Source organism: Schistocerca serialis, chromosome 9, assembly GCF_023864345.2.
Source record: "Schistocerca serialis cubense isolate TAMUIC-IGC-003099 chromosome 9, iqSchSeri2.2, whole genome shotgun sequence".
Classification (NCBI taxonomy): Eukaryota; Metazoa; Arthropoda; class Insecta; order Orthoptera; family Acrididae; genus Schistocerca; species Schistocerca serialis.
Window position 1 is genome coordinate 473,902,409 of NC_064646.1, and position 24,508 is coordinate 473,926,916.

At 40.8% G+C, this 24,508-nt stretch overlaps 1 protein-coding gene across 1 annotated transcript in view; it reads left to right on the plus strand.

Annotated features, from left to right (window-relative positions):
- Nucleotides 1-24,508, plus strand: part of LOC126419720 (B-cell lymphoma 3 protein homolog) — a 308,455-nt gene that overhangs the window by 279,975 nt on the left and 3,972 nt on the right. Inside the window, exons 5-8 of the mRNA XM_050086900.1 lie at nucleotides 9,764-10,025; nucleotides 13,058-13,166; nucleotides 18,458-18,668; nucleotides 18,783-18,871. Of these exons, the coding sequence (XP_049942857.1) occupies nucleotides 9,764-10,025; nucleotides 13,058-13,166; nucleotides 18,458-18,668; nucleotides 18,783-18,871 (671 nt within the window). The remainder of the gene's footprint in view (nucleotides 1-9,763; nucleotides 10,026-13,057; nucleotides 13,167-18,457; nucleotides 18,669-18,782; nucleotides 18,872-24,508) is intronic.

The following is a 24,508-nucleotide window of genomic DNA, read 5'->3' on the forward strand; positions in this document are numbered from 1 at the left end:
GTGCGCGTTTCTCTGCCCTCTCCTCTTCCCGTATTGTGTGCGCATTGTCAGGTAGTACGTGAAGAGCACGGCGACAGACTGGCGTCGCGGATTGTGAGAAGAATCAGCGAGTCGAACCCAGCACGCTTTGGTGCGGCGATACGGTGCCACGTTCTCCAGCTACGCTCCAGTTAGCAAGGTAGCTTTACTTCGTTCCGAACTAGATTGATGGAACATGCTGTGTAGCATTAGCGACCCTGATTTTATGTATTTTGTTTTTGTTTGTAGCATGTAATGCAGAATGTGGAGTGGTAAAGAAAGGCTAGCCTCATTGAGGAAGAGCTTCGGAGTGACAGGTGTATGCTCCCGTTAGTTATATCCATCTTCGACATTACCCATTGGCACGATAAATTTACATGATCCCAAATATTAACTACCAATGTACCACTAAATAGGGTTTATTCCCGATGCATTTGATGGAAGAAAGGTAGTTTAAAAACCTGTATACGTTCATTAATCCCTCTAGCACACTAGAGCGATATTCTACGATGGGTCGCGCGAGTGTTTTGTAAGCGATCAGTAGTACTATTGAACATCATCTGTCGGTAGTGTGTGTGTGTGTGAGAGAGAGAGAGAGAGAGAGAGAGAGAGAGAGCGAGCCAGCGCCAGCCAGCCTGCCTGCCTTTTGCTTTCTTGTAGTAGTAGTAGTAGTAGTAGTAGTAGTAGTATCTGCTCTCGGGACGCGGAACCAGCTTCTTTAAGGACAGGAAAATAATTTCTTACAGTGACTTCAGTCGTGGTTCTACCTCTAAGACCTACCGCCATTTTCCAGGTAGGGAGCGAAAGCGCACCGGCCCTGTTTGCAACGATGCTTCCACAGGGCTTATAATTAGCCAACAGGACGCGCCGCGTCACGTCACATCTTGGCAAGGACGTGTCTCGCAATCTGTGTGTTCGTGACGTTAAAGCGTGACTTTCTTTTCGATGCATCCCTGTTCCCGCTCTTTCAATAGACTACTTTCTGACCGACTGCTAGTAACTTATCGCAGACGCATCTTGTCCGGTATTGGTACAGGGACGACAGGCGTGCACAATTGTGCCCCGTCGACATGTGGAACACCTGAGACATTGGTTGTATCTGCCACCGACAGAAGGTTGGATTCTGCTCCTGCAGCTTCTTTCAACAACAGGATTATAATTCACGTCCACTTAAAGCGGTGTTTCGATAAACATGTTCGTATCGACTTTTAATTTCATAGATTTTGTTACTGGGAAAATTTGCAAGCGAGGTAACCGTAGATGAAATATATATTTATACGGATGGCGATAAGTCTGGCCGAATTCTAGCATCCATGTCGCGCACCCGACTTTATAGTATCTATGTGGGCCAACTAGTATGCATTCACGCGTTTATCAGCTACAAACAGTTTAAAAATTGTTGGCACTATCATTAAAAAGGTTTTTATTAGTATGCCCGTGGTAACATTGAAAATACATGTTTAAGGTGTGTACGCAACTACAGATAATTACGTAATGACGTAACAATCACACGTCAATTTATTTTGTAGTGGACTGTTTTACATCTAGAAAGCAATCCAAAATTCTAAATATTAGTTTCATGTTCCATGGATCACATTACACGATAGATCGTAATGTTGTGGAACGAGTCATATTACATTAACATTTCAAATTAATTTGTACAATTGGTTACATTCAGAACACTTCTAAGGGTTTTTTTTTCCTTCCAAAACGGAAAACTATACACAGAAGCTGCGAGTTAGAGTCCTGCCCACAACCTTTTGCGCTTTATAGTAATGAAAATGCTACGGAATGGGAGTTTTCAACGAGAAATTTTCTCAGGTTGTTTTCAGACTTTTACTTTGCTGCCTGTCAGACATTGTATATTGCTGGATAAGTGATCAAAATTTTTCGTTGCTACATTGTTGATTGTAATTTTTCCTTTTGGCATTGTTCCTTTTGAACTGTAGTGGATTATTTGTTAAACGTCAAGGGAATAAATATACTGTGAGGCAGTAGTCAGAATGCCCAACTCCATAAATAGCATGGACGCTTGTGACCATAGCTGTTTTGCGCCCTAAAACGTTATGAAAAAAGGAAAAAATCATAAACAGCTGTCTAAAAGATGATTGTGGGCCAGCGCCAAATATTATTCTTCAGCACCTTTTTGCGCAATGAACACTTTCTTTCTTAAAGATGAGTTACTCCAGAAAATTATTCTATAATAAATTATGGAATGTAAATATGCGATGTATGTCAACTTGCTGATCTCTCTCTTCCCAAAATTTGCAGTGATTCTAAGTGCAAATGTGGCTGAACTGAGTTGTTTTAGGGGTTCCAAATGTACTTTTTTGCAATTCCAATTTTCATCAATATAGACACATAAGAATTTTCAAGTTTCCACTCTATTTATTATTTCCTCACTATGTATCACACTTACATTGGCGTAGGACTCGTGCAGAACTGAATATACTGCGCCTTTTTAAAATTTAATTGCAGAAAACCAGTCATAGATACTTTAAGAATTTTGTTTACCATTTCATCTGTTTCTATATGCATGCTTGGAGTAAGTACAACGTTGGCGTCATTTGCAAAGGGAGCTAATTCTGATTGAAAGATCGCATACATATGAGGCACAATAGTGGGTCTAAGATTGAGCCTTGGGTAACCCCATACGTGATTTCTCTCTCTCTCTCTCTCTCTCTCTCTCTCTCTCTCTCTCTCTCTCTCTCTCCCCCCCCCCAGTCAGGATTATGGTTTAATTAGTAAGAACAGCTTCCTGAATTCTTTTGACTAGATGTTACATATATTTGTTGGCTATACCATCAATCCCATGACACTTAAATTGATCTGAGAGAATACTGTGATTCACACGGCCAAATGCCTTCGATAAGTCGCAGAAAATACCATCCGGCTCCATATTATTTAATTTTTGGTGAGTGAACATGTAAATGGTATTCTCAGTAGAGCAACCGTTTTGAAATACAAACTGTGATTCTCTAAGGATATTGTTGTCAAGATAAGATAGTATTCTAAAACATCCTAAAACACATCACCTTCTCAAAAATTTTGCAGAAGTCGGCAGGGAAACATTTCAGACCACAGAGGACGTTTTACGTTAATAAAACGAGATGAGCATGGTATTACGAATAACGTTTAATATGTTATCCATCTTAGCGTAATTTGTTGCCATTTGCCGATTATAGTGCATGCCTTAGTGCGCAAGTGCACAGTATAGTAGCGTTTTGGTGGAGAACGTGTGTACGCAACACAGTTTGTTTACATTCCCCGCCGCCGTACCCCCCCCCCCCCCCGTACCCCCCCCCCCCTTCCCCCCACCCCTTCGCGCGCGCATCTGTAGCACCACGGATAACCCCAGCTGCCCCTGCTTACGTCGACGGGTGTACAGCGAAGTGTCGCAACACGGCACGTTTGTACGCGGACGGCGACTCGCGTAAAATCCACCGCTGGCATAGTACTAGCTCAGATTAACCGCGTCTTTGTGCTATGGGCTATGTAAAGTAGTTAACCGCGTGCACTTTGTACGGCTCCGTCCAGAGATTCCGTCACATTGGCATTCAGTGTTTTATTTTGCCACGAGTTGAAGTTTCTAGGGATTCGCATAGTTTGTTCACGCATGCGTATTGTTCCTCTAGATCCATCAACAGCTTGACATTGAATACGAAGACGGGAACAGTTTCCATTCGACACTGCATGGAAATTTGTCTGCATTTCTACTATTTTGTTTACTGAATGAAATCCAGGATATATTCAGACACGACAGCTCCGAAGATTGCTTTTATTTTACAACCAGTCTGGAATTTTCAGAGCGTTTTCAGGTACAAAGCTATGAGTCCTGTAATATGTATAAGCGGTATCGTTATTGACTTTTTGTCAGCGCTGAGTCAGTTGACGAGACAAGAATCTGTCTGGGTTTTGTGGGAAAAAGCCTCCGGATTGATTTGAATGTAAATGTACGGATTATCCTATATGATGAAATCGTGTCAGACGAGTGTGCAAATTGACATCAATGTGTGTCATTTAGGAGATAGTTGGTAGTTTAACTAGTCAGATACAGTGAATATACACTGAAGAGCCAAAGAAACTGGTACACCTGCCTAGGGCCCCCGCGAGCACGCTAAAGTGACGCAACACGACATGGTACGGGCTCGACTAATGTCTGAAGTAGTGCTGGGGCAATTGACATCATGAATCCTTCAGAGCTGTCCATAAATCCGTAAGAGTACGAGGGGGGTGGAGATCACTTCTAAACAGGACGTTGCAACGTGTCCCAAATGTAATTGTCTGTGGAGTTTGGTGGTCAGCCGAATAGTTTAAGGTCAGAAGAATGTTGCTGGAGCCACTCTAGCAATTCTCGACGTGTGTGTCTCATTGCTCTCCTGGAATAGCCAAAGTCCCTCGGAATGCACAATGGACATGAATGGATGCAGGTGATCAGACAGGATGGTTACATGCGTGTCATCTGTCAGAGGCGTATCCAGACGAGAGGCGTATCCAGACGGATCAGGAGTCCCACATCGTTCCAACTGCACACCATTACTGAGTTTGAACAGCCCTCTGCTGCCATTCAGGGTCCACGGATTCATGAGATTATCTTCGTATCCGAACACGTCCATCCGCTCGATATATTTTGAAACGAGACTCGTCCGACTGGGCAACGTGCTTCCAGTCGTAAACAGTCCAATGTCGGTGTTGACGGGCCCAGGCGAGGCGTAAAACTTTTTGAGTCGTGCAGTCATCAAGCGTACACGGGTGAGCCTTCGGCTCCGAAAGTCCTTATCGATGATGTTTCGTTGACTGGTTCGCACGCTGACTCTTGTTGATGCCCAGCATTGAAATCAGCAGCAGTTTGCGTAACGGTTGCACTTTTGTCATGTTTAACGGTTCTCTTCAGTCGTCGTAGGTTCCGTTTTCAGGATCTTTTTCCGGCCGCAGCGATGTCGGAGATTCGATGTTTACCGGATTCCTGATATTCACGGTACACCCCTGAAATGGTCCTACAGGAAAGTCCCCACTTCATCTCTACCACGGAGATGCTGTGTCCCATGGCTCGTGCGCCGTCTATAATACCACGTTCAAGCTCACGTAAATCATAAAAACCTGATATTGTAGCAACAGTAACTGATCTAAAAACTGCGCCACACTTGTCTCATATAGACTTTGCCGATCGGCGTGCCATATTCTGCCTGTTTACCTATATCTCTATTTGAATACGCATACGTATACCGGATTTTTTTTTTCTCCTTCCTCTTTCTGGCGCTTCAGTGTATTTCTGACAACGATGGTCACCGATAGGAAAACATACACACTGAGCTCGCCCGAATTTTGTTAAATCCCTTCATACCCAAATAGCGGTAAAAGTTAACGTAATGGACCCTCTTCCATTTTTCATATTTTGATATATAAAGACAGAAAACATAAGACGACTAGCCGGACACTTGCCCATTATCGAAGTTTTCCGAATTTACCTCTCAGTTTTAATTTTTATAAGGAAAGGTGCTTTAAATAAGGAGTGAACGTAAACATTAGGGACGCTATAAGTCAGTCTAGTTCCCCATGTATTCGCTGGCATGTATGAGCTATTAAGTTTGAATTTATTTGTACGTACAGTTTTTGAGCCAGGTTTCGTTACCCGTGCATCCTTTTCATCTACCTTCATTCAGTTTAATTCTGCAAATATTGCCAGAAATTATTTATACACGACAGAATAATACAATGCATGACGCCGACAGAATAATACAATGCATGGCGCAAGTATCAGTTTTTCAGAATCCAAAGGAGGTAATTAAGAAGGTGCAGGTTCTCATGTGGGAAGTCGGCTGCCAGTTGCACACGTCATATTAACATTTTTTAAGAATAAAAAAGCCCCGCAACAGATGGCGCGTTGTTCTTACTCTGTCTGGACCTAGGATCAGTTTCGAATTAACTTTACCCGTTAGTTACTGTATTGCCAGATGCAAACCTTTGCTATTTAGCGTACGAGGTAGCTCTCTCTCTCTCTCTTGAACACAACAGCAAATAAGATTGTCAGTGGAAGGTGTAGTACTGAATTTCATGCACATTACTCATTTTATAAATTCGCTGCTTTTTAAATATTTTTTTTCAATTAGCCACAAATCTTTGCAAACGTATTACTCCTTCCTTTGCACGCAAACTTTGGACACCGATTGTAGAATGCGGTCAAATAAACATGTTAACATACTATTGGGTTGTTTTGAAAATCGCCTTATGCAAACACAGTTAGGTTATTTTTTATATATTTACCCAGACATGTTTCGACAACGATGTGTCATCCTCTGTGGGTCATATTTTTCTTAAAATTACGTCGCTAAATGAACTGCATTATTATACACCGGTTTTTTGTTCTCTCTCTCTCTACAGAAAAATTTGCCGTCCTGTTTCGTGTGTCTGGTTGGCGTCTCGATCAACTGCTGGTCAGTGCACGGTCTCCACACAGTTGACAGAATGTGAAAGTTCACTAGTTCACCTCCCATGCACTTTTCACACACTGTGGCGAAGCGTAATCTGAACACACACTTGACTCCATGCAGTATGCGCATGGGAGGTGAGCTAGCGACAGAAAAAAATTCTGTGAAAAACTGTGTGGAGACAGTGCACTGAACAGCAGTTGATCGAGACACGAAACAGGACGGAAAATTTTGCAGATGACATGCTGTCAAAAGTAGGTCATTTAGCGATGTAATTTTAATAAATGAAAATTTGACCTACAGAAGATGACACATAGGTGTCGAAACGTGTCTGGGTAAATATTAAAAAAAAAAGAAACTAATTGTGTTTGCATAAGGCGGATTTTCAAAACAACCCCGTTTTAATATCGCAAACACGGAAGAACATAAAGGGAGCTTCAAATCTTATTAAAATGTTACATACTATTGAGTCAAAACTCGTGACGTCAATTGACATCACGTCAGCTGCAGACCACTGAGAATTGCGTCACATTCTTCTAACACTAGCCCATCTGCTATGTAAAAAGCGTAACTGTGGAAAAGAGCTGTTTAACTGTGGAAAAGAGCTGTTTAAATTCTGAAACTTCCGATGATGGAACCCAAAGATAGCCCATATCATTATTGTTGAAATTCGGGGAAATCCCCCCCTCCCCCCGTTTTAGAACCGCGCTCGTGCAAAATTCGTAAACGATATGTGGCAGACAAAGCTCGGCCAGTTTTTGGCGCTCGTCCTGCCTCCGGTTTGTTTTCCCCAGCTGTAGAAACCTCATTGAAATAATCTTAGATTGGTTCCGTTCACGGTATGGCGGTGTATAACAATTTGTGCGTATCCTGCAAGTACCCTCTGTGTGTATCAGTAATATGCACTCTTCCTCAATTTTGCCAGGTGCAAGAGTGGTTGATGGAAACTTTCGTTCCCACCCAATTCCGTCTCTCGCTCGACGTAATTACATATCGTTACAAGTGGTAGCAAGCCGCATAAAAAGTGAAGAAATAGTAGCAGTCATTACTCGAAAGAAGATATTTAAATAAATTAGGATACATTCTTCCGTAGCCACACACCTTCGGACGGCCCTGCGTCTTTTAAACATAAATGTGCAGATTATCACACGGACTATGACAGTTACATCCGTTTACAAAACTGTTGGCGTACAACAGACCCCTAATCAATGTGAAGCGTTTTTTGTAGGAAGAAGATGACGAACTCCATTAGGTTGTCACGGCTTTGGCTGTGTAGGAAAATCAGTCCATTCTTGTTCTATGCTATTTAAGATGGAAGAGAACTGGATATTATCGACACAGCCGACAGAGCGCGCCACTACGGTGTGTTTTATATGCAGTAGTAGTATATTCAAGCAGTGTTCAAAGACGAAATTTTTCAGTTACATGTCACTGTAAATTTTGCTGATGGCTATCTGTGTAGAGACAAATGTCTGCGGACAGTGTAGTTGATTCATTTCTTGCTGAAACACTGATGATTTCATTTAATTTGCGAATAATTTTACAAAGAGTAGTAATATATAGGCAAGAATTGAATTTTAAGCCTTTTTCTAGAAAAAGTGGATGGGATGACCTTGATTTCATTCCGATAGCGTTAAGTTTTCCGGCCAGTGAATAAAAATGTTTAATTTCACGCCCGTACAAAGTCCGAATTTTTACACAGTCCAATCACGATACTACATTCAGCCCTCTCTGTCTTCATCTGGTGATTGGGTGGAAAAAATCCTAGACCCGGTGGGGAATCGAACCCGGGACCCCGTGATCCAGGGCAGGAACCCTTGCCACTAAACCTCGAGCTGCAGAGGGGATTTTTTGGGGGATGGGTGAGGGGGGGGGGGAGCGGTGGTACGTTCTAACGTCCCGTTGACGAGCATGTCATTAGTGGCGGAGCAGAAGCCCTTATTGGGGAAGGACTGGGTGTTGTCCTCATCATCGCATCATTGTTCGAGAAGTGCCGAGACTGGAAATGGGAAGATTTGGAACTTGACCGCTCTGTAGACTATCAGCATCATCATCATCCCGCCCCTCACCCCCCTCTCCCCCCCCCCCCCCTGTCACCGTGACGGGGGTGTATTATGGACTGCTCTGTTCATCAGAAATCGACTTTCTCTTTTTACGTATTTTGGTTCTTCCATCACTATGAGTGTCTACCTTATCTTTGTTGTCCACTACGTGTTGTAAACTTGTGGAGCATACACAGAATCCTTTGTTGTATATTACAATCAATACTGCAGTAGTGTCGTTTATAAAATAGCCTAATGTGGTGTAACTGTACTTAAAGAGTTTACAAACAGTGGACAACAAAAGTACTGACGCCACCGTAATGCTTATATTTCTGGTGAATAGAGGCTTCAATAACATACGCAGAGACAGTACACCAATAGCATAAGATCAGCGTTTTGTCGTCTGTTTTTAGGTTTTATTCGCGGTATTAACTGGATGTGAAATCTAAAAACAGAAATATCGACATTCTGTGGACTTTAATTTGTAAAATACACGTACCTTGCTTCATTGCTTCATTGTTTTAAGTGTTAGTCTAGCCTTTATCCGAGCCTTCTGTTGTGAGGGGCAAAGTGTGGAAATTTTTTTACAGGTATGACAGTTGCCAAATTCTTCATTTCTCACATATCTCTGGTTGTATTTATGTGATGTGTGCCACCAACGTTTGTAAACTTTCTTGTTAGAATTTGAAATGAGTGCCATACGCGTACATGTCATCTTTCATGCTACATACATAAATAAATTAATAACTTTTACACGAATGTCTCTTTTTTATTTTGCATTTTGGTGTATTTTCTGAGTCAACTAAAAATAATCACGTTGCAGAGTTCACGGATCATTTTATTTAATAATAGTGGAAATAGCACAGTACTAAATTTGAGGTCCTCTTAACTTCTGCCAGTGGCTAGAAAGCGTAACGTAGCTAATAGCCCCTTCTCGCAGCTTCTAGCCTGTCCCGTGACTGCATTCCTTTTCATTGAGAGTGGTTTGATGGGGTTGTATGCCTTTCCATTAAGAGTAGTTTGATGGGGTTGAGCAGCCCCGGAATGCTTATCGCGTTATTACCTCTATAATAGCCAAGACAAAACCCCATTTTTAAAATCGGTCGGGGTCTCGTAGAGCGTAAACGCAGTGAAGTTAATTAAGAAGTAACAGAGTGGCGCCGTAATCGCAGAGTGGAGTGGGTCGGGACGTGTGTAGGCTGACAGGAAATTGGTCGGTCGGCCGACAGATCGTTGGTCGTGTCTTAATCGAAGTGTCGTCGCCTCTGCCCGCAGGACCTGTGTCGTCGTCGTCGCCGCCCCAGACGCACCGGACGCCGTCGCCGAGCGCGAGGATGCCCGCCGCCGGAGACGTGGTGGGTTCGCCTCTGGGCGCCGCCGCCGCCAGGCTCGGCAAGCACCGCCTGCCCGCCGACCCCAGCACGGGCGACGCGGGCCCGCCGGCCAAGCGGCCGCGCGCCGCCCGCGACCTGGCGCTGCGCCTCTTCGCCTTCCGCGACTGGGTCTGCTGCCTCGAGCCGGACGACCAGGGCAACGTGTGAGTGTCGCGCACCCGCTCACCCCCTCACCCTATTCCTGTCTCGGTCTTTCTCTGCACATTTTACCACCCGCACCTCCCTCCCGGTACTGAATTGGCGTCGTATCGACCTGTCCGTTTCTCTGGTCGAGTCGTGCCACAACTTCCGTCACTACGTACTTATTGCTTACGTCGTCTACCCGTGTAATCTTTGGCACTCTTCTGTAGCGCCACATTTAGAAAGCTACTGCCCTCTTCTCGTCAGAACTTTTTACCGTCCGCATTTCACTCTAATTAGAGGCTACACTCGAGACAGATATACCTTCGCGACGACTTCCTGACCCTTAAGCCCGTCTCACACGGAGCAAGATTCGCTGAGTTTCCTTGCTGGCTCGCGCGGGCTACCTTGCTGGGAACCTTGTAAGATTTCCAGGATAGGTCCGGTGCTATTTTTCTTGCAAGATTCCCTGCGTGCTACCTGCGTTGGCCAATCGTGAGGCGTTTAGATTGTGACGTCAGACGCCGAAATCTTGGGCGGGAAGCCTTTGTTGATAGTTGCTTTTCTGCTGTTGTGAGGTGCGGTAGGGAGTTCTTATAATTATTAAATAATGGCACCGCAGTGGTGCAAGGAAGCGACTGAAGCAGTGATATTTACTTATAGGGAAGAACAGTGTCTGTACGTCGTGAAAAGTGCAAACTATTATAATAAACACTTGCGTGCAGAGGCACTCGAAAGAGTTGCAAATACCAATACATCCATTCGTATAAAATTTGCAAAGGATGTACGATCTTCTATCCTATAAAATAGTCATATATAACAGCCATATTTATAAAATCAAACAGTAATGAAATGGTGATACTTTCCAAACAAAAGTAGGTGTTATGCGAACTAACATCAACTCTTTATGAAGCATGGAGAGCACACCTTTTCCAGCGTTTCTCCTCTTAATCCAGTTTTTCATCCATTCTTTCTTTCTTCTTCTCTCATTAGCATGCATTTCTGCATTGCTTAGCACCAAAACAGCTAATAACGCCAGTTTGTTCTGAACATCTGTACCTGAAGCAGCCGTCTTCGTTCGATACAACATGCAGCCGATCACAAGACAACTAGCTGCCGCTCTTGCACCGTGGGAGAGCTTCGGCACGGAAGATAGCCAGCTCCTTTTCCTGTGAGCCGGCAGACATGCACGCCATTTCACAAACTTGCGGGGAACCTTGCTCCGTGTGAGACGGGCTTTGGTGCCTCGAGAATTTTGGGGGAAAATTCTAGACACACTCGTATTTCCACCATCTCGAACACTCGTTATTTTATAGATGAGCGTGTGAAAGTGGAACTGTGTCTACTGTGTCACGATTATGTGTGTGCAGGACTGGCATGTATCGCACAGTTGATCGGCACGGGCAGGTAGTCGCAGCGCTTGCCTCAGAAGTTACACGCCAGCACAAGGAGCAAACGCGCTGTACTCCATGAAGGTGCTACATAATTCATTATTGAGAACAGTTGAATGTTGTTAAAGAAAAGAAGACACTTATTCACTTACTTTCGTGAGGTCTGGATGGTGGACTTGCTAGAGCATTCATTGTATTTGTTATAAAGTATGTAAGATTATCTGTTGGACCAGTAATTGTTGGGCTTACAAAAAATGAATCATTTATATGGTGTCTTGTTTGTGGAATTGAAAATATAGTGAGATTGGTTTAAAAGTATTCTGAGTGTACGGAGTTATTTTAAGAGTATACAAAATTCCTCCAAAACAGAATCTTAGCTTCGGGGAAGAAGTTGGGCAGACAATCGCAGCCGGCTATCCTGAAAAGATGATCGACAAAACAACTCCACGAAAGTTCAATAATAAAGTGGGAGTGTGAGTCTGGCACACCAGCACCAGCACCAGAATGTGTGGAAGAGAAGAGTATGTTAGCGGCAATGTGCAGATCATACCCGCACACACAAACTTGTTTATATTTTAGAGATTTTGAAAAGTAGTAGTATAGTACTTCATGGACACGAAGTACTTTTCACATTCGCGTATTTGTCTGCAACCACATTTGCGCCACCCATGGACTGCTGGGAGAGATGACTAATTATTAATCTCTTTAACTAACCAGATATCCACATTAAATGCTGGAAGTACAAAAAATCATATTTAAGTAAGTGAACACACACAATTATGAAAATCTATCATATGTAGAAATAAGCTGTTTATCCACTTCTCCATGAAATAAAATAAATTATTCGTATCTAACGCCCAAACCTCCACATGCCATTCAGATCAGTACCAAACGTTGTATGTAGATGGAGAATCAACCAAAAAGAGATGTGGAAAGAGAATTGAAGCTCAGCTCAATAACTACTTTGAGCTTTGTTACTAATACTGTAATTCTGTCAGTTGCCAGAAAGGACATGAAAGAGCAGTTGAATGGAACAGTGTTTAAAAATAAAACAAAGTTAATGGAATGTAACTGAATTAAATCAGGTGACCCTGAGGAAAATGAAATTAGGAAATGAGACACTAAAATAGTAATTGAGTTACGTTATTTGGGCAGTAAACAGATGGTGGGCGAAGTAGAGGGGATATAAACTGCAGACTACAAATCAAAATTTGGAGGACTGTAGAGTGATTTATTTGACCTGTCAACTTCCTGAATGTAAATCCATTGTCTTACCACCATGCCACCCCACTAGTTAGAAAATGAAGTCTCTTATTTTACCATTGTCCATTGCTGTGTACCGTCTGTGAGTGATGTAGGCTTTATTAGTAGGACTGTCATATTTTTCGTCAGACTTTGCAGTGCTAACCTTTCAGTTTGAATACTGTTCCATCAATTAAACAGAATTACCACCAAATTGGATAATTATAGTGCTAAATGCAGATAGGTGAAATTTTAAGGGTGTCGTCAGATTTTACCTATATTTATAATCATTGTGTAACTGTGGTTAGCTCACAATTGTTCACTTTTCCATGCTAAATATTTTCTATTAATGTTTTTTACTGGTAGTTAAATACCTTGCATTGACCTTATCTCTGAAAGTCTGACAATTTTCGTCGTTACAGTCCCCTCCACTGCGCTGTACTGGCAGGTGATATCAACCGAATCAAGCGGCAGTGCTGTGTCCTGAGAGCTCGCGACTACTCTCTGGATATCTGCAATAACGAGGGAGAGGTAAGGACAACTTCACTTTTACATAGTAAGTTTTGATGATGGAACCAATTTAAAACTGTGTAAATAAGGTAATGAATTTTGTCATGTAGAATAAAAATGCCACTTTAGTTTTTGCTCTTTTGTTAACGTGTTCTATATCCAATTGGATAGTGACCTTAAAATGTTTTCTTCCCATTAATGGAATGATTAGAACTGGGTGTGCCTATTCTTATGTCCTTCTGAAATATAGTAATGCTATACATGCACGTTGTGAAGAGCAATACTTTAATGTTTTTCTGTGAGTAAAGTACCTGTTAGTAATGTTGCTTTAGTGTGGACCAGGCGCATCTCATGATTTCCATGCAACACTGATCAATTGGAACTAACCTACACCTTGGGCTATGCTACAGAACTGCAGGTCACCGCAACCAATATATTAGTGGGCAGGGGGCAATATCACTCTAGCCAAACAGTTTACGTACTGTCATCTTTCCATTTCATGGTGAACTACTAAATAACGTCGAAAGCCAACCCTAAGATAAAATCTAAAAGTAGCTTATTTATCCCCTGCCATCGTATTTCCCGGCAGATTACCACAACAAATAATACTAAAAGACCTGTTTTGGAGAGATCTGTAATGCAGTATGTGTTAACTTCGCTACACGATTAATGTTTCTAGTGTTTTTATTTAAAAATCTTGGATGTTTTATGTGCTCAGACTGTGGCGTTTTGAGTTAGTGATGAAACAGTGGTGTCTCTGTGACATAACAGGTCTTGTGCTGTGACTGGGTGACATGACCAAATGCCATGTTAATTTACAATACCATATTTGTGGTACTATTTATATTTGTGTATTACTAATTTATGCATTTTAAGTGGTCTAGTGCATGAAAGAACTCTCCTAAATGCATAGCTTTTAGTACGTTTCGTGTGTTAAAATGTCGGCAAATTTGAATTTAGGGCAAGAAACTGTCCTATGAATGAGGATGCATTTTGGAAAATGTAACTTCAGTGGCTAAACATATCACTACCCTTTTTTATGCACTTAATTTTGTAAGCTAAACTGATAGTCACAACAAAGGCATTGCTTCTTATCATCTATTAATGCACTTTTGCTTGCCTTAATTCATTTGTTTGTAGGTGAAATCAGCTTGTCTCCCATTGTGCACTGCAAAATGGTCTATGACTATTTCCTTAAAATTTGGCTGATTAAGTAGTTCTTTTTCGAGAGAATGCATCGCAAGTGCACAAAGTGCATGAATGTTTTCACTCACTGTAATGTAGAGAAGCAGCGTTCCGCATCTCCTGTTGTCATTAGAAAGATTATTATTATTTGCAGAAGTTTGACACTTTCAGTAAATACTTTAGCCAGATTCTTTTCATAAAGAAAGTTAAACGTCGTCAAAGCACCTGACACTTTCATAAAATCATTTCAGCTGTTTAGTGCGTTCAGTTCATAGTGTAAGTCTAAACACTGTAATTTGAAAGCTACATTCAGTAAATCACTGATCTGAGTCATGATTTGGTCATAGACATCTTGTGCACACGCCATTCTTCATTCAGTGAAACAATCGTCTTTTGCAGTTGTCTTTTCCTGTTCCCAGTTATCGTCAGTGTCTAGTGAGGCCCTAACGTGCTGGACAGAAGTTGCAAACTGAAATGCGTATTAAACAGTTTTCGCAGCATCAATATTCCTTTGCTGGAACTGGTTGAAAAGAATGTCACAATGAGGCATGACAAAAAACATAGCCAGAAGAAGAAATCTTCGTCTTGCAAGAAACCATTGAGCCCCATAGCCTTGTTTATTGTCTTGTAATTATTACTATCACCATCAATGGCTTTTTTCATGCACTCTACAATATTCTTCTGGTATTTGTGCATAGCTGTTACACTCTGTGATTTGAAATTCCATCTGATGGACGGAGGACAAGTAGGAATATATTTCATCACTATCTCGTGAAGAATGGCTGTGCGTTTAGGAGACTGGGTAAAAGGTACCAATTCCTTCCAAGGTGCTGAAGAAGATTCATGCTTGCTTATTGCCTGGCACACAGCATGCAACAATTAAATTTAACTGGTGTGTGCAACAGTGAATGAGGTGATCATTTTTATACACCTCTTTAATCCTGGTTTGAATTCCACTTTCATGATCACTCATAACAGGTGCATCGTCATAACACTGAGCTATCAGTTTCTCAGGTATTCCATTTATGTTCATTTTCTCGGGCTTGCCGAGAACAGCTGAGTTACATCTTCTGCAGTGTAACATTTTAGTCATTTAAAGGAAATAAATCTTTCCTTAATTTTGCTCAACAGCTCTCAGAGAATTATTACAACCAGTTAGTGACAAAATTGCACAGTCGGTAGTTTCATCAACTTCAATAACAAGGATATTTGCCTTAGACAGTTCATTCCTAATCAGATTTTGGCATACCTTGTAAAATGATTCCAACAGTTAATTTTGAATTGTTTTGGAGAGGCCTAAGGAAACCGTTTTCCAATGTGCTACTTCAAGGTGCTGTTAAGTTCTGCCATCAGATCAAGTAGTCCTCGAAAAATTCCCAGGTTCTTGGACTTTTCTGTTTCGTCATGGCCCCTTAAGGCCAGCTTGAATTTGCTGCAAAATTTAATGCCATTTATCAGTTTACTCAAGGTATACTGGTGTTCTGAGACATTTTCGTTATATGTGTTTATGTCAAGGCGGTAAGCACTGTCTGGCTGGCATATAATTTCCACTTTCCCTAACATTGAAATTCAATAAAACCATTTAAATATTCTTCACTAGAATTGTGTTTCTTCACCTTTGCGTGAAAAGTTTTTTAAGTCCGTCATACCATCCTCAGTCCAGGCATTATCACTACGGTTTGTCACAAGACAGGTGAAACACAAAAATGCGTTTTTCACTTCACAAACGGCCAGTCAGCTGCATTGTATGTTGTTCTGTTGACATTTTGTGTATATCATTGCCTAGATTTACACTGTTTCTGTTCTGGATTGATTTTCAGGCCTGGTCTGAGTGTCCCAAGTTCCTTCACTTTTATCCTACTGGCATGTTCCATATTTCTACCTAATAAATTGCACACCAAATCCATACTGTGCTGTTTTTGAACTCGTGATATGTCACAGTTACTTCGGAGATAGTATAGCTTACTTCACGCAGGCTCAGTACCCTCACAAAAAGAAGCACAATCACAGAAGTATGCCCGTTAACCATGAACACCGTTAGCAAGCAAGGAAACTAAAGTAATGGATCATATTTCACGCACTTTGTTCTAGTAACTGTTCGTCAAACTCTTGCTAGGAGGTGCTAGTTCAGTCTGGTGAGAGATTTCCAAATTTATTTTAACAGTGGTTAAAATCGTCAATAGAAGAACAAAAACAAGTATATAAAATTATTTCAAAACAATAATAGTGAATGTCGATTAGTGACACACCAAAGCATGACAGATATATACAGAGACAGGGATTTGATAGCAAATATTAGCAATTCTGTTCCTTTTCATGTGGTATAAGGTGTGCGGAGGTTGGTAGAACACGCTTAGGCTGAGTGACTAGAGCCTACGGGCTGGCCATAAGAGCTGTACTCTATAGAAGCTATGCCCCCAAAACGACTGCTACATAAAGTGGCATTTCAATGCGCAACCTTAAGACTAGCTACTACCTGGTTGGAAAAAATCCCTTGATACTGCATATCAATGGTTCCAAAAACATCGACCAGCATTATTTAAACCCATGTTGGAAATATGCAAAATGTATCTTGATGATGTAAATCTGTAACATGTAGTTCAGAAATTTATTTTAATATATATTTTGGGGTGGCTCTGCCTCAGTGCCTTTAAATATTAACTGTGCCTGATGTGGACACTTTCACTCCCCCTTCTCGCAGGGCTGGCAGCCCATACCCACGATTTACGCTTCGGAGCCAACTCGTGGCTATGGGGATTTCAAAATAAGAAAGTAACCAATGCACAACATGAAACAAACTGAACTCAACGAAGCATTCCATAATAAGTAACAGGTTCCACACAAATTCTTTCTGGTATTGGTGGTATTGTAAATGATGTAGTACGGGCTTGAACTCCACCGTTACCTTATACAATCATATTTTGAAACCATCCCACCTAACTCTGCCACCAAGTTGCACTGTGAGCCAGATTCCACACTTAACTCTAAATTTTCATGTAATTGGCTGAATGAGCCAGTTTCAAACATTAGTTTTTCTGTGTACAGAATGGACCTAAAATTTGTATTGATTGCCAAGCATTGAAACAAAATTTCTTATCTCCCCCCCCCCCCACACACTGCAGTACTATGTTTTTATCATTTTTCCTGCAAATTATATCAATATGATCTGTTTGAAGATACCAGCAACTGATAAACAGTTGCTATTTTGGTTTAGTAATAACAGCTGTGTTCTTGTAAAGGGCTGTTACTGAGAAGAAGTGTTGGTGGGTCTATGTTGCATATTTTTTCTTTAAGAAATAAATATTTGTTAGCAGTAAACAATGGTAAACCCAGAATGGGAGAAAAACAATATTACGAAAGGATTGGACTGCTATTCTTCATATACAGGAGATGTTAGATTTCAGACAGGCACAACTGAGTTGGAGCCACTGTGCTGCTTTCTATGTTGGCATGACAACCAGCAAGTTGTCTACCCACATGAACAGCCACTGACAAACTGTGGCTAAGTGACAATTGTGCCACGCAGTTGCTGGAAATGCTGCGCAACATAGTGTACTTCACTTCAGTGACTTATTCATAGCCTGTGGCATCTAGATCCTTCCAACCAACTACTACATTTATGAACTGCGCAGGTGGGAACTCTCCCTGAAATATATCCTTCCCACACTCCTGCCCTGCTACAGCCTCCTCCTCACGCTCGCTACCCATGGATTGCTTCTCCCACCAAGTGCAGCTGCTGGCAGTCCAGATTTGGTGGCCAGAGACTGTGTGTGTGTGTGTGTGTGTGTGTGTGTGTGTGTGTGTGTGTGTGTGTGTGTGTGTGTTTATGCTCGCGTCTCGCTTCGGCAGCTGGAGAGAGTGGTCATATGTGTACCAGTGGCATTGCATTTGTGTGAATATACGTCATCTAATCCAGGAGGTGGCCTTTTGACCAAAAGCTTACTTGTTTAGCACTCTTTTTTGTTGTATCTGTCTGTGACTCAACATCTCCACTATGTGGCGAGTAGCAATCTTGCCTTTTCATAATTTTTTTTGCAGAAAAATGCTAGTTTTTTTCCTCTACAGATTTGTTGGTGAAAACTCGTATAAAGCGCTTTGGACCTGACTATTATATTACTTTGTTGCAGACTCCATTGCATCTTGCTGTTATACATAAGATGACGGAAGCTGTAGACATACTGATCAAATTTGGAGCAAAGCCACAATTCAGGGATAAAGCTGCCAACACTTCATTTCATTTGGCTGTACAGAGGGATGCACATTGTCCAGATATTCTGTGGCGCTTGCTGACAGCTCCAGGTCTTCGGAAAACTGATCTAGAACTGTTCAATGATGATGGTAAGTGTAGATAGCATTGTAGTCGAGATTATCATTTCCGTGGTGTTTTTTTGTGCCACGTGTATAATGATTTGTGAACTCGCAAGACACTGATGGTAATTTTCCATTTTGCAGGTTACGCGCCGATGCATCTGTGTGCTATGTATGATAAAGTGGAAGAACTTCGGGCGTTGATTTCCAGTGGCGCCGACGTGAATTTAAAGGTACAATCTGTAAATATATGTGTGTAGTGGAAACTGTTTCTAAACTCTTTCCAGAAAATTTTTTTAAAGAGGAAATAGTTTCTCTAGGAAGTTCATCATAAGAATAAACCTGATGCAAACAAACACAAACGTGATGATTGGTCAGAAACTGTAATGCACGTACATTGGTATTATGCTCTTGGAAGTAGATCCTACATATGCATCCTTTTACCAAGTGTCATTAAATGAAACTTTAAGCTATTCGAAATGTATTAAAAGCGATAAACTTGTTTCTTAAACACGCTTTAGCTATGTAATGCTTATTTAAAAATTGTGTACAGTCACAGTCTCTGTACTGTTGTGCTCTGATTGTCGGGCTGTTCATATGCAGTATAAAAAGGGCTGATGCTGCTTCCTGCTCCATAGTGAAACACAGTTAAAAAGTGCCAAGAAATAGGCTGTTCTTAACGTTTTTCATAAATTTACAGAAAAAATGGGCTTTGAAAGTTTTCTGAGGGACTCTATTTGATACAGTTCAGATATTCCTGCAGATTGGATGGATATCAGAATCGGTAGCATAATAGACTGATAATCTTGTACAGTTCGTGAATGACTGCTTCAATTTGAATTACCTACATCATCATTTTTATGAATACTGCTCATTTTCTTGTTTCAAATTACATGTTGCACGTGAAATTTGCGTTTTCATTTCAAATATAAATTCTTACTTATCACGATATTTTATGAAAGTTTATTAACAAAGATTGCTTAAATTAAGAAATCGTAACAATTTATTTTTTTAGGAGAAAAATAAAAACCAAATACTCTTTATTTGGGTTACATCCATTGTTTTACACCATAGATGTAGTCTTACACTAACCAGAGTGATAAGTGTTGTAGAAACTAGAAAAACAATCAATTTCCCAGCATCAAGTACACTATACAAATGCTGCATTTTTACGTTTGCCACTGTACCATTACAACATGAACTCAACATAACTGATGTGGAGCCAAACTAAGGGATTTGTCGCGAGAAATAACAAGACTGTTAAGCTGCCACATGTACTGGAACTAATGCAAGCATCTGTTTGAGATGTCACTGCCGAACACTGGTGGGATTTAGAATGGCACATTATAAAGGAAGAGGAGAAAATGCAGCACCTGGGTGGCTTCGCGGATTGTGTTGTTGATCGACTCGATAGTAACGTAATAGACGATAGTTCCAGAACTGAAATGAATTATTGGATTCAGATAAGTAAGGAGCAAAGAGATTAACAGAGGACTAACTGTAATTAATATCTTCAGTGGCTTCAGTATTCAACAATACAGTGAAATCCCTGCAGTACGCTTTTGCATCACACAGACCACTAAGAAAAATTACCCTGTGTCTAAGCTAGGAATTTTCATCACTCTTGTTTGTAATTAGAATACTATGTTAGGTGAGAAAGAGAACATTTTAAGCTTTCCGTGTGGTCACCTGAGAAGCATGCAGTAGTGCTAGAGTTTTGCTGAACATTATTTCATTCTCTTTAAAACTTAAATGACATTTTAAGCGATATTGTTTCTCTGCTATCTTTTTGTGTCTGAACTGCAGCTGCTTACATCATTGCAGGTATTCATATGTATGTTTTATACACATTTCAATCAAAGCTTTACCTCGAATTTCTAACACTTTCAATTGGATACAAATTTTGTTGCATGTGTATCCAGAAAAGTGACCTATCTCTTAAATTCCTAACATTTCCTCATCTATTTCATTTATTCATTTCTAAATGTTAAAATCAAAATGCAGGCAAATTATTGGTACTTTCCAAACAAGTTTTCTGCAGACGGCTTTTCGTGTTTATACGTGTTGTTCACTTGGTTATTTCACCAGGCCTGCAACCACTTCTTTATTCCATTATTTTTCTTGCTTTTGTCCTATTCTTTGTTTTTTCCTATTTATGAGAGAGAGAGAGGCACAAACAGAAGAGGTGGCAAAGAATGAAGTGGATCAGTGGAATCCAATCTGGAAAGTCTTCGGGAGATGGGGCAGCCCAGAAGTAATTGTTGTTCTAGTTCACAGGGTCACTAAGAGTCAGAATCAACTAGACAGACAGATAAATAGTTTTGGAGGGGGTAAAGTGCTCGCCTTTCATATTACTATATTATAACCAGAAACAAATGCAATTGGGACAAACAATTTGGTTACGCTAAGATCACTGCCAAAGTGTTAGAGAAATTGTTTAATTTGAGGGCAGTATATAGTGGTCTCAGTTTCTATTGAAATATGCTAGAAAGCACGTCCTAATATAAGTGGCATTCAAAAAGAAAAGAGCTGGAGGCAAAATTACAGAAACCAGTACTTGTATGTTAGAAGTATTGACCCTGGCTGTCGAGATGCTTGTCCCACTGTGACACGAGGTGGTGAATGGCTGTCTCTTAAAATTCCTGGGGCTGCAATGTTAACCAGTTCCACACATGCAGCTATATGTTGTCCAAGGTGAATAGTTTTCCCCTATGCTGAGTTCCGACCATGATGGCTTCCTTCTGATTCACTTCCTGCAGCACGGGACAACATTGAATTCACAGTGTTACTTGCAAACCTTGACCACACTTCGCCAAGCGATCAAATCAAAACGACCTGGTAGTTTCACCCGTGGGGCCAACACAGTCGCTGCACTCCTGCAGAAATTCAAATGAGAGGTTTTTGGCCACCCTCCATACATTCCGGAACACTCTCCCTGTGACAAAACCATTTTTGGTCCCCTTAAAAAGGCTCTGAGGGGGCAAACAATTCACCTCGGATGACGACGTCCAGCTGTACGTATGGAGCTGGTTAACATCGCAGCCCCAGGAATTTTGTGTGTGACAACCATTCACCACCTTGTGTCACAGTGGGATAAGTGTCTCAACAGCTAACACACAGGTACTGGTTTCTGTAATTATGCCTCTGGCTTGTTTCTTTTTGTACGCCCCTTATAATATTGACTAACCTTGCTGAACATGTTTGAGCATATGATGAAATTGATCATGTAGTTACATCATACATTTACATGAGGAACTTATCCATCTCACTTTGGGGCAGAGGTGCCCATGTTCAACAATTGTTATGTGCTTGCCACACCTGTGACAGAAAAAAGTGTTTCATGAAGCCATAGGATGCTAGGTGTTTGTAACTCCAGTCCTCACGACAACATAATGTTGTTCCTGTTCTCTCAGCTGCCGTGTGGTCATCTTATAAAGATACCATTTCAGAATGCTGTTTTGTGTCGAAAATTCACATATTGGGACTGTGGCTGTAATACTATAAGGTTTATAATAGAAACATCAACCAGCCGGCCGGCCGCTGGTGGCCGAGCGGTTCTAGACGCTTCAGTCTGGAACCGCGCGACTGCTACGGTCGCAGGTTCGAATCCTGCCTCGGGCATGGATGTGTGTCACGTCCTTAGGCTAGTTAGGTTTAAGTAGTTCTAAGTTCTAGGGGACTCATGACCACAGATGTTAAGTCCCACAGTGCTCGGAGCCATTTGAACCAGCAACCAGCCACAGGTGTGTTTAACAAGATTTGTTTGGATCACCCCAGGATTGGTTTCACATTTTTCACAAATTCATCTTCAGATGGTTTTTGCCCGTTTCGTGTTGGTTTCTTGCTTGACCCTCAGTTTGTATCCATTATTGATTTGCTGCACTAGGATGGACAGAAATGTTTTGTTCACTCCTTCATAAAGTTTATGATAGATTTATTTCTTATGACCTCTATCGAAGGATTTATGACATTATTAAAATGTGAAACGTGGTGAAAATTTTTGTGATGTATGCTTGTGTGGGATGAAATCGCTGTGTGTTTTCATTGTGAATTTTGAAATTATTCCATTTGTGGCCGTGTACTATGCATGTGCTGTTAAATTCCTTGTAAAACACCTTACACCGCACCATTTTCTGTTTAATGGCGGCACACACGATGAACATTTACAAAGTGTGGCCGAGCTTCATGTGAGTAACATAAACAATTTTCAAAGATCCCACAGTCGTAAAGAGGTTATAGGTGCTGTTTGTATGTGTATGGGCGTAGTTTTCCTTGCCTTTACCACTGGATATAAACACAGTATACAGATTGGAGTACAGTAGAAGCAGAAAACTGAAGGATTTTTCTTGCCACTTACTAAAAGTTTGCAACTACTTACAATTGACATCCATGTACTACCAACAGTGAGATTTACCTCATTAGCTATTGTTAATCCCTGTACTAATATCCCAGTAGAAGAAACTTTAACGTAATTAAAAAACCTCCTAAAACATAAAACGCTCAACCGACCTGAAATATAAGAGATTCTCAGTCTTGTACTGTCTCACTTTTAATAATAGTCTCTAAACAAAATGCCGGTTTGCAATGGTAAGCAATTTCGCTGAATTGCAAGCTACCTGCATTAACCATCTGGAACAAAAGTTCTTCTCATTTGTAAGCCAAATAAGCAGTAAAATTATTTACCAAGAGAAATATGTAGGTAACTCTCCTACTGCTTGAAAGATCTGAGCAAATTACATGACATAATTAAATCCACTGTCACATGAAATAAACAGTAGCATTTACTTGCTGGATGTTAAAATATGTACCATAAATTACAAACATCACCTTGGCATATTTCATAAGCTAACAACTACGGATGTTACCATCGGTAACACATTCTGCCACCCAAACCAGCATAAGAGGGCTAAGTTTAGATCAGTGCGTCACCATATGCATCAAGTACCTCTGAGCTACAACGAACAGCAAAAGGAAACTAGCGTAATTAAATCAGTTGCTTATAATAAGGGATATGATGCTTTAGTAATAGATATTTTCTCCCAGAAAATAAAGAATTGCTGACAATAAATCTCTCCAAGAAATATCTACAGCTACTGTGAAGGACATGAAAACAACAAAGTATTCTGTCATACCATGTTTAGGCCTACTTTCGTATAAAATTTGCTACCTAATCAAAAAGAAGAATGTTAAATTCAGCTTTTCTGCTAATAATGAACTTTAACAGTAAGTTGTACGCACACTTTCACACATTAGTAACCCCCAAAAAAGATCAGGAATCTATAAATTGAACTGTAATAAGTCCCAAATTCTACATCGGCCAAATGGGCAGAAAGTTTGAAATTGGCAGAAAGATCGAAACAAAGTTTAAAGAACATCTGTATGTCCTGCAACTGAGCAAATCAGCCTTTGCCATCTATCTCGCAGAAAATAATCTTACAGTAGACAATATACAATATAACCTCCAAATCTTACACTTTACAGATAAGGGTGGGGCAATGAATCTTCTAAAGGAGATTGAGATTAATATGTGTAAGAACACTTTCTCTGATCTCATTCTGAATGAACAGTCAGTCATCCAACACCTCATTCCTAAATAATTTCCGAGAGGTCTTCTAGTCGTCTAAACCAACATTTTATTCCCATACTTAAAGATAGCCATAGTACTTTAAAAGTTATACCTTTACTGTTAAATATGTACTGAAATAACTGTAGGCTGATGTATTAAAACATTAGTGTTTATTATGTAAAATGCAACCATAAATTCATGTTTTTCAAGGAATTTAACAGCACTTGCATAGTGCACGTCCCCAAATGTGATGATAAAAAAAAAAAAAAGAGAGCACAGGATGATCCCATCACACAGATGCATC